The 12,607-nt window shown below is 52.6% G+C and overlaps 1 protein-coding gene across 1 annotated transcript in view; it reads right to left on the bottom strand.

Moving 5' to 3' along the window:
- LOC123765218 (aminopeptidase NAALADL1) overlaps positions 1-12,607 on the bottom strand; it is a 247,305-nt gene that overhangs the window by 26,232 nt on the left and 208,466 nt on the right. The window contains exon 13 of the mRNA XM_045753697.2: positions 8,130-8,291. Coding sequence (XP_045609653.2) covers positions 8,130-8,291 — 162 coding nt within the window. The remainder of the gene's footprint in view (positions 1-8,129; positions 8,292-12,607) is intronic.

The raw sequence follows: 12,607 nt of genomic DNA on the forward strand, positions 1-12,607 counted from the left end.
CCCAGGACCCACCTACAATATTCAGGACCCACCTACAGTACCCAGGACCCACCTACAGTACCCAGGTCCCACCAACAGTGTCCATAACCCACCTACAGTACCCAGGACCCACCTACAGTACCCAGGACCCACCTACAATACCCAGGAACCACCTACAATACCCAGAACCAACATACGGTACCTATGACCCACCTACAGTACCCCGGACACACCTACAGTACCCAGGACCCACCTACAGGTCCCAGGACACACCTACAGTACCCAGGACCCACCTAAAATACCCACGACCCACCAACAGTACCCAGGACCCACCTACAGTACCCAAGACCCACCTACAGTAACCAGGACCCACTTAAAGTACCCAGGACCTACCTACACTACCCAGGACCCACCTAAAGTACTCACGATCCATTTACAGTACCCAGGACCCACCGAAAGTACCCACGACCCACCTTCAGTACCCACAACCTACATATAGTATCCACGACCCACCTACAGTACCCAAGACCCACCTACAGTACCCAGGACCCACTTACAATACCCAGGAACCACCTACAATACCCAGAACCAACATACGGTACCTATGACCCACCTACAGTACCCCGGACACACCTACAGTACCCAGGACCCATCTACAGGTCCCTGGACACACCTACAGTACCCAGGACCCACCTAAAATACCCACGACCCACCAACAGTACCCAGGACCCACCTACAGTACCCAAGACCCACCTACAGTAACCAGGACCCACTTAAAGTACCCAGGACCTACCTACAGTACCCAGGACCCACCTAAAGTACTCACGATCCATTTACAGTACCCAGGACCCACCGAAAGTACCCACGACCCACCTTCGGTACCCACAATCTACCTATAGTATCCACGACCCATCTACAGTACCCAGGACCCACCTACAGTACCCAGGTCCCACCTACAGTACCCAGGACCAATTTACAGTACCCAGGATCCTCCTACAGTACCCAGAACTCTCCTAGAGTACCCAGGACCCACCTACAGTACACATGTCCCGCGTACAGTACCCAGGTCCCACCTACAGTACCCAGAACCCACCTAAAGTACTCACGTCCTATCTACAGTACCCATGACCCACCTACAGAACCCCATGACCCACCTACAGTATCCAGGACAAACCAACAGTACCCATGACCCACCTACAGTACCCATGACCCACCTACAGTAACCAGGTCCCCTCTACAGTACCCATGACCAACCTACAGTACCCAGGACCCACCTACAGTACTCATGACCCACCTACAGTGCCCATGATCGATCTATAGAACCCTGGACCCACCTACAGTACCCAGGACCCACCTACAGTACCCAGGATCCACCTACAGTACTCATGATCCACCTACAGTGCCCATGACCCATCTACAGAACCCTGGACCCACCTATAGTAGCCAGGTCCAACCTACAGTAACCATGACCCACCTACAATACCCATGACCCACCTACAGTACACATGTCCCACCTACAAGACCCCTGACCCACCTGCAGTACGCTGGACCCACCTACAGTACCCTGGACCCACCTAGAGTACCCAGGACCCACGTACAGTACCCAGGACAGACCTACAGTACCCAAGACCCACCTACAGTACCCAGGACAAACCTACAGTACCCAGAACCCACCAACAGTTCCCATGACCCACCTAGAGTACCCAGGACCCACCTACAATACCTGGAACCCACCTACAGTACCCAGAACCCACTTACAGTACTCAGGACCCACCTACAGTACATAGGACCCACCTACAGTACCCAAGACCCACCTACAGTACCCAGGACCCACCTACAGTACCCAGGACACACCTACAGTACCCATGGCCCACCTACAGTACCTATGACTCACTTACAGTACCCAGGACCCACCTAAAGTATCCATGACCCGACTACAGTACCCAGGACTCACATACAGTACCTATGACCCACCTACAGTACCCATGACCCACTTACAGTACCTATGACTCACTTACAGTACCCAGAACCCACCTACAGTACCCAGGACCCATCTACAGTACCCAGGACCCACCTACAGTACCCAGGACCCACCTACAGTACCCATGACCCACCTACAGTACCCAGGACCCACCTACAGTACCCAGGACCCTCCTACAGTACCCAGGACCCTCCTACAGTACCCAGGATCCACCTTTAGTACCCAGGACCCATCTACAGTACCCACGACGCACCTACAGTACCCATGACCCATCTAAAGTACCTAGGACCCATCTACAGTACCATGGACCCACCTACAGTACTCATGACCTACCTACAGTACCCATGACCCACCTACAGTACCCATGACCCACCTACAGTACCCAGAACCAACCTACAATACCCTCGACCCACCTAGAGTACCCATGACCCATCTAAAGTACCCACGTCCCACCTACAGTACCCACGACCCACCTACAGTACCCATGACCCACCTACAGTACCTAAGACCCACCTACAGTGCCCAGGATCCACATACAGTACCCAGGACCCACCTACAGTACCCACGACCAACCTACAGTACCCACGACCCACCTACAGTACCCATGACCCACCAACAGTACCCATGACCCACCTACATTTCCCAGGACCCACCTACAGTACCCACGACCCACCTGCAGTACCCAGGACCCACCTACAGTACCCATGACACACCTACATTACACAGGACCCACCTACAGTACCCACGACCCACCTACAGGACCCACGATCCACTTTCAGTACCCATGACCCACCTACAGTACCCAGGACTCATCTACAGTATCAAGGACCCACCGACAGTACCTATGTCATACCTACAGTACCCATGTCCCACCTTCAGTACCCAGGACCTACCTACAGTACTTATGACCCACCTACAGTACCTAAGAGCCACCTACAGTACCCATGACCAACCTACAGTACCCAGGACCCACCTACAGTTCCAAGGACCCACCAACACTACCCAGGTCCCACCTACAGTACCCATGTCCCACCTAGAGTATCCATGACCCACCTACAGTACCCAGGACCCACCTACAGTACCCAAGACCCACCTACAGTACCCAGGACCCACCTACAGTACCCAGGACACACCTACAGTACCCAAGACCCACCTACAGTACCTATGACCAACCTACAGTACCCATGACCCACCTAAAATACCTATGACTCACTTACAGTACCCAGGACCCACCTACAGTATCCCTGACCCGACTAGAGTACCCAAGACCCACCTACAGTACCTATGACCCACCTACAGTACCCATGACCCACCTACAGTACCTATGACTCACTTACAGTACTCAGGACCCACCTACAGTACCCAGGACCCACCTACAGTACCCAGGACCCACCTACAGTACCCAGGACCCTCCTTCAGTACCCAGGACCCTCCTACAGTACCTAGGACCCACCTTCAGTACCCAGGATCCATCTACAGTACCCATGACCCACCTACAGTACCCATGACCCACCTACAGTACCCAGAACCAACCTACAATACCCTCGACCCACCTAGAGTACCCATGACCCACCTACAGTACCCACGTCCCACCTACAGTACTCACGACCCACCTACAGTACCCATGACCCACCTACAGTACCTAAGACCCACCTACAGTGCCCAGGATCCACCTACAGTACCCAGGACCCACCTACAGTACCCACGACCCACCTACAGTACCCACGACCCACCTACAGTACCCATGACCCACCAACAGTACCCATGACCCACCTACATTACCCAGGACCCACCTACAGTACCAACGACCCACCTACAGTACCCAGGACCCATCTACAGTACCCATGACACACCTACATTACACAGGACCCACCTACAGTACCCACGACCCACCTACAGTACCCACGATCCACTTTCAGTACCCATGACCCACCAACAGTACCCATGTTATACCTACAGTACCCATGTCCCACCTTCAGTACCCAGGACCCACCTACAGTACCCATGACCCACCTACAGTACCTAAGAGCCACCTACAGTACCCATGACCAACCTACAATACCCAGGACCCACCTACAGTACCAGGACCCACCAACACTACCCAGGTCCCACCTACAGTACCCATGTCCCATCTACAGTACCCAAGACCCACCTACAGTACCCATGACCCACCTAGAGTATCCATGACCCACCTACAGTACCCAGGACCCACCTACAGTGCCCAAGACCCACCTACAGTACCCAGGACCCACCTACAGTACCCAGGACCCACCTACAGTACCCAAGACCCACCTACAGTACCTATGACCCACCTACAGTACCCATGACCCACCTAAAGTACCTATGACTCTCTTACAGTACCCAGGACCCACCTACAGTATCCATGACCCGACTACAGTACCCAGGACCCAACTACAGTACCTATGACCCACCTACAGTACCCATGACCCACCTACAGTACCTATGACTCACAGTACCCAGGACCCACCTACAGTACCCAGGACCCACCTACAGTACCCAGGACCCACCTCCAGTACCCAGGACCCTCCTTCAGTACCCAGAACCCTCCTACAGTACCCAGGACCCACCTTCAGTACCCAGGACCCATCTACAGTACCCAGGACCCACCTACAGTACCCAGGACCCTCCTACAGTACCCAGGACCCACAAACAGTCCCCAGGACCCTCCTACAGTACCCAGGACCCACCGTAAGTACCCAGGACCCACCTACAGTACCCAGGACCCTCCTACAGTACCCAGGACTCTCCTGCAGTACCCAGGACCCTCCTACTGTACCCAGGACCCACCTTCAGTACCCAGGACCCTCCTGCAGTACTCAGCATCCACCTACAGTACCCAGGACCCTCCTACCGTACTCAGGACCCTCCTACAATACCCAGGACCCACCTTCAGTACCCAGGACCCTCCTACAGTACCCAGGACCCTCCTACAGTACCCAGGACCCACCTTTAGTACCCAGGACCCTCCTACAGTACTCAGGACCCACCTACAGTACCCAGGACCCTCCTACAGTACCCAGGACCCTCCTACAATACCCAGGACTCACCTTCAGTACCCAGGACCCTCCTACAGTACCCAAGACCCTCCTACAGTACCCAGGACCCTCCTACAGTACCCACGACCCACCTACACTACCCATGACCCACCTACAGTACCCAAGACCCACCTACAGTACCCACGACCCACCTACAGTACCCACGACCCACCTACAGTACCGATGACCCACCTACAGAACCCAGGGCCCATCTACAGTACCCCAGGACCCACCTACAATATCCATGACCCAACTACAGTACCCATGACCCACCTACAATACCTATGACCCACCTACAGTACCTATGATCCACCTACAGTACCCATGACCCACCTACAGTACCCATGACCCACCTACAGTACCCATGACCCACCTACATTACCCAGAACCCACGTACAGTACACAGGACCCACCTGCAGTACCCACGGCCAACCTACAGTACCCACGACCCACCTACAGTACCCATGACCCACCTGCAGTACCCAGGATCCACCTACAGTACCCATGACCCACCTACAATACCCACGACGCACCTACAGTACCCTTGACCCAACTAAAGTACCCAGGATCCACCTACAGTACCCATGACCCACCTACAGTACCCAGAACCAACCTACAATACCCTCGACCCACCTACAGTACCCATGACCCACCTACAGTACCCACGTCCCACCTACATTACCCACGACCCACCTACAGTACCCATGACCCACCTACAGTACCTAAGACCCACCTACAGTACCCATGACCCTCCTACAGTACCCAGGACCCCCCTACAGTACCCAGGATCACCTACAGTTCCCAGGACCCACCTACAGTACCTACGACCCACCTACAGTACCCACGACCCACCTACAGTACCCATGACCCACCAACAGTACCCATGACCCACCTACATTACCCAGGACCCACCTACAGTACCCACGACCCACCTACAGTACCCAGGATCCACCTACAGTACCCATGACACACCTACATTACACAGGACCCACCTACAGTACCCACGACCCACCTACAGTACCCACGATCCACTTTCAGTACCCATGACCAACCTACAGTACCCAGGACCGGTCTACAGTACCAAGGACCCACCAACAGTACCCATGTCCCACCTACAGTACCCATGTCCCACCTTCAGTACCCAGGACCCACCTACAGTACCCATGACCCACCTACAGTACCTAAGAGCCACCTACAGTACCCATGACCAACCTACAGTACCCAGGACCCACCTACAGTACTAAGTACCCACCAACACTACCCAGGTCCCACCTACAGTACCCATATCCCACCTACAGTACCCATGACCCACCTACAGTACCTAAGAGCCACCTACAGTACCCATGACCAACCTACAGTACCCAGGACCCACCTGTAGTACCCAAAACCCACCTACAGTACCCAGGACCCATCTACAGTACCCAGGACCCGCCTACAGTACCCAGGACCCACCTACAGTACCCAAAATCCACCTACAGTACCCCAGGACCCACCTACAGTTCCCAAGACCCACCTTCAGTACCCAGGACCCACCTACAGTACCCAGGACCCACCTACAGTACCCAGGACCCACTTTCAGTACCCAGGACCCTCCTACAGTACCCAGGACCCTCCTACAGTGCCCAGGACCCTCATATAGTACCCAGGACCCACCTTCAGTACCCAAGACCCACCTACAGTGCCCAGGACCCACCTACAGTACCCAGGACCCTCCTACAGTGCCCAAGACACATCTACAGTACCCAGGACCCACCTACAGTACCCACGACCCACCTTCAGTATCCAGGACCCTCTTACAGTACCCAGGACCCACCAACAGTGCCCAAGACCCTCCTACAGTACCTATGACCCTCCTACAGTACCCATGACCCACCTACAGTACCTATGACTCACTTACAGTACCCAGGACCCACCTACAGTACCCAGGACCCACCTACAGTACCCAGGACCCACCTACATTACCCAGGACCCACCTACAGTACCCAGGACCCACCTACAGTACCCACGACCCTCCTACAGTACCTAGGACCCACGAACAGTGCCCAGGACCCACCTACAGTACCCAGGACCCACCTTCAGTACCCAGGACTCTCCTACTGTACCTATGACCCTCCTCCAGTACCCATGACCCACCTACAGTACCTATGACTCACATACAGTACCCAGGACCCACCTACAGTACCCAGGACCCACCTACAGTACCCATGACCCTCCTACAGTACTTATGACTCACATACAGTACCCAGGACCCACCTACGGTACCCAGGACCCACCTACAGTACCCATGACCCTCCTACAGTGCCCAGGACCCACCTTCAGTACCCAGGACCCTCGTACAGTACCCAGGACCCACCTTCAGTACCCAGGACTCATCTACAGTACCCAGGACCCACCTTCAGTACCCAGGACCCCCCTACAGTACCCAGGACCCTCCTACAGTACCCAGGACCCACCTTCAGTACACAGGACCCATCTACAGTACCCTGGACCCACCATCAGCACCCAGGACCCATCTACAGTACCCAGGACCCACCTACAGTACCCAGGACCCTCCTACAGTACCCAGGACCCTCCTACAGTAACCAGGACCCACCTTCAGTGCCCAGGACCCATCTACAGTACCCAGGAGCCACCTTCAGTACCCAGGACCCTCCTACAGTACCTAAGACCCAGCAACAGTGCCCAGGACCCTCCTACAGTACCCAAGACCCACCTACAGTACCCAGGACCCACCTACAGTACCCAGGACCCACCTACAGTACCCAGGACCCACCTACAGTACCCAGGACCCACCTACAGTACCCAGGACCCACCTACAGTACCCAGGACCCACCTACAGTACGCAGGACCCACCTACAGTACCCAGGACACACCTACAGTACCTATGACCCACCTACAGTTCTCATGACCCACCTACAGTACGCAGGACCCACCTACAGTACCCAGGACACACCTACAGTACCCATGACCTTCCTACAGTACCCAGGACCCACCTACAGTACCCAGGACCCACCTACAGTACGCAGGACCCACCTACAGTACCCAGGACCCACCTACAGTACCCATGACCCACCTACAGTTCTCATGACCCACCTACAGTACCCAGGACCCACCTAAGATAGAGGTGAAGTTGTAGCCGGAGTTGGTAAGGGCGGTGGTGTGGAGGTCAAGGAAGTGTTGCCAGCCATTGTAGAGGTCACCGCTGAGGTCACTCATCCGGAGGGGCGGGAGGTCACTCTCACTCAGCACCGTCGTCACCGCCCCCACCAAACTCGCTGTGGGCAGAGTCAGCACTTATATAAGTCACTGTGGGTAGAGTCAACATTAATATAAGTCGCTGTGGGTAGAGTCAACACTAATATAAGTCGCTGTGGGTAGAGTGAACACTAATATAAGTCGCTGTGGGTAGAGTCAACACTAATATAAGTCGCTGTGGGTAGAGTCAACACTTATTTAAATTGTTGTGAGAAGAGTCAGCACATGTAATGGATCGTGTACCACCCAGCCATTGTTTGGTGTTGTCATGTTTGATGGTGACACACCATGTTTGATGGTGACACACCATGTTTGATAGTGACACACCATGTTTGATGGTGGCACACCATGTTTGATGGTGGCACACCATGTTTGATGGTGGCACACCATGTTTGATAGTGGCACACCATGTTTGATGGTGACACACCATGTTTGATGGTGGCACACCATGTTTGATGGTGGCACACCATGTTTGATGGTGACACACCATGTTTGATGGTGGCACACCATGTTTGATGGTGGCACACCATGTTTGATGGTGACACACCATGTTTGATGGTGACACACCATGTTTGATGGTGACACACCATGTTTGATGGTGGCACACCATGTTTGATGGTGGCACACCATGTTTGATGGTGGCACACCATGTTTGATGGTGGCACACCATGTTTGATGGTGACACACCATGTTTGATGGTGACACACCATGTTTGATGGTGACACACCATGTTTGATGGTGGCACACCATGTTTGATGGTGACACACCATGTTTGATGGTGGCACACCATGTTTGATGGTGACACACCATGTTTGATGGTGACACACCATGTTTGATGGTGGCACACCATGTTTGATGGTGACACACCATGTTTGATGGTGACACACAATGTTTGATGGTGACACACCATGTTCGATGGTGTCACACCATGTTCGATGGTGACACACCATGTTCGATGGTGACACACCATGTTTGATAGTGACACACCATGTTTGATGGTGGCACACCATGTTTGATGGTGACACACCATGTTTGATGGTGACACACCATGTTTGATGGTGGCACACCATGTTTGATGGTGACACACCATGTTTGATGGTGACACACCATGTTTGATGGTGACACACCATGTTTGATGGTGACACACCATGTTTGATGGTGACACACCATGTTTGATGGTGGCACACCATGTTTGATGGTGACACACCATGTTTGATGGTGACACACCATGTTTGATGGTGACACACCATGTTTGATGGTGACACACCATGTTTGATGGTGACACACAATGTTTGATGGTGGCACCCCATGTTTGATGGTGGCACCCCATGTTTGATGGTGGCACACCATGTTTGATGGTGACACACCATGTTTGATGGTGGCACACCATGTTTGATGGTGGCACCCCATGTTTGATGGTGACACACCATGTTTGATGGTAACACACAATGTTTGATGGTGGCACCTCATGTTTGATGGTGGCACCTCATGTTTGATGGTGGCACCCCATGTTTGATGGTGACACACCATGTTTGATGGTAACACACAATGTTTGATGGTGGCACCTCATGTTTGATGGTGGCACCTCATGTTTGATGGTGGCACCCCATGTTTGATGGTGACACACCATGTTTGATGGTAACACACAATGTTTGATGGTGGCACCTCATGTTTGATGGTGGCACCTCATGTTTGATGGTGGCACCCCATGTTTGATGGTGGCACACCATGTTTGATGGTGACACACCATGTTTGATGGTAACACACAATGTTTGATGGTGGCACCTCATGTTTGATGGTGGCACCTCATGTTTGATGGTGGCACACCATGTTTGATGGTGGCACACCATGTTTGATGGTGGCACACCATGTTTGATGGTGGCACACCATGTTTGATGGTGGCACCCCATGTTTGATGGTGGCACACCATGTTTGATGGTGGCACACCATGTTTGATGGTGACACACCATGTTTGATGGTGGCACACCATGTTTGATGGTGGCACACCATGTTTGATGGTGGCACCCCATGTTTGATGGTGGCACACCATGTTTGATGGTGGCACACCATGTTTGATGGTGGCACCCCATGTTTGATGGTGGCACACCATGTTTGATGGTGACACACCATGTTTGATGGTGGCACACCATGTTTGATGGTGACACACCATGTTTGATGGTGGCACACCATGTTTGATGGTGGCACACCATGTTTGATGGTGGCACCCCATGTTTGATGGTGGCACACCATGTTTGATGGTGGCACACCATGTTTGATGGTGGCACCCCATGTTTGATGGTGGCACACCATGTTTGATGGTGACACACCATGTTTGATGGTGGCACACCATGTTTGATGGTGGCACACCATGTTTGATGGTGACACACCATGTTTGATGGTGGCACACCATGTTTGATGGTGGCACACCATGTTTGATGGTGACACACCATGTTTGATGGTGGCACACCATGTTTGATGGTGGCACCCCATGTTTGATGGTGACACACCATGTTTGATGGTGGCACACCATGTTTGATGTGACACACCATGTTTGATGGTGGCACACCATGTTTGATGTGACACACCATGTTTGATGGTGGCACACCATGTTTGATGGTGGCACACCATGTTTGATGGTGGCACACCATGTTTGATGGTGGCACACCATGTTTGATGGTGACACACCATGTTTGATGGTGGCACACCATGTTTGATGGTGACACACCATGTTTGATGGTGGCACACCATGTTTGATGTGACACACCATGTTTGATGGTGGCACACCATGTTTGATGTGACACACCATGTTTGATGGTGGCACACCATGTTTGATGGTGGCACCCCATGTTTAATGGTGGCACACCATGTTTGATGGTGGCACACCATGTTTGATGGTGACACACCATGTTTGATGGTGGCACACCATGTTTGATGGTGGCACACCATGTTTGATGGTGGCACCCCATGTTTGATGGTGGCACACCATGTTTGATGGTGGCACACCATGTTTGATGGTGGCACCCCATGTTTGATGGTGGCACACCATGTTTGATGGTGACACACCATGTTTGATGGTGGCACACCATGTTTGATGGTGACACACCATGTTTGATGGTGGCACACCATGTTTGATGGTGGCACACCATGTTTGATGGTGGCACCCCATGTTTGATGGTGGCACACCATGTTTGATGGTGACACACCATGTTTGATGGTGACACACCATGTTTGATGGTGACACACCATGTTTGATGGTGACACACCATGTTTGATGGTGACACACCATGTTTGATGGTGACACACCATGTTTGATGGTGACACACCATGTTTGATGGTGACACACCATGTTTGATGGTGACACACCATGTTTGATGGTGACACACCATGTTTGATGGTGGCACACCATGTTTGATGGTGGCACACCATGTTTGATGGTGACACACCATGTTTGATGGTGACACACCATGTTTGATGGTGACACACCATGTTTGATGGTGGCACACCATGTTTGATGGTGGCACCCCATGTTTGATGGTGGCACACCATGTTTGATGGTGGCACACCATGTTTGATGGTGGCACACCATGTTTGATGGTGGCACACCATGTTTGATGGTGACACACAATGTTTGATGGTGGCACACCATGTTTGATGGTGGCACACCATGTTTAATGGTGGCACACCATGTTTGATGGTGACACACCATGTTTGATGGTGGCACCCCATGTTTGATGGTGACACACCATGTTTGATGGTAACACACAATGTTTGATGGTGGCACCTCATGTTTGATGGTGGCACACCATGTTTGATGGTGGCACACCATGTTTGATGTGACACACCATGTTTGATGGTGGCACACCATGTTTGATGGTGACACACCATGTTTGATGGTGGCACACCATGTTTGATGGTGACACACCATGTTTGATGGTGACACACCATGTTTAATGGTGACACACCATGTTTGATGGTGACACACCATGTTTGATGGTGACACACCATGTTTGATGGTGGCACACCATGTTTGATGGTGACACACCATGTTCGATGGTGACACCCCATGTTTGATGGTGGCACACCATGTTTGATGGTAGCACACCATGTTTGATGGTGGCACACCATGTTTGATGGTGGCACACCATGTTTGATGGTGGCACACCATGTTTGATGGTGACACACCATGTTTGATGGTGGCACACCATGTTTGATGGTGGCACACCATGTTTGATGGTGACACACCATGTTTGATGGTGGCACACCATGTTTGATGGTGACACACCATGTTTGATGGTGGCACACCATGTTTGATGGTGACACACCATGTTTGATGGTG

This window comes from Procambarus clarkii, chromosome 33 (genome assembly GCF_040958095.1).
Source record: "Procambarus clarkii isolate CNS0578487 chromosome 33, FALCON_Pclarkii_2.0, whole genome shotgun sequence".
Taxonomy (NCBI): domain Eukaryota; kingdom Metazoa; phylum Arthropoda; class Malacostraca; order Decapoda; family Cambaridae; genus Procambarus; species Procambarus clarkii.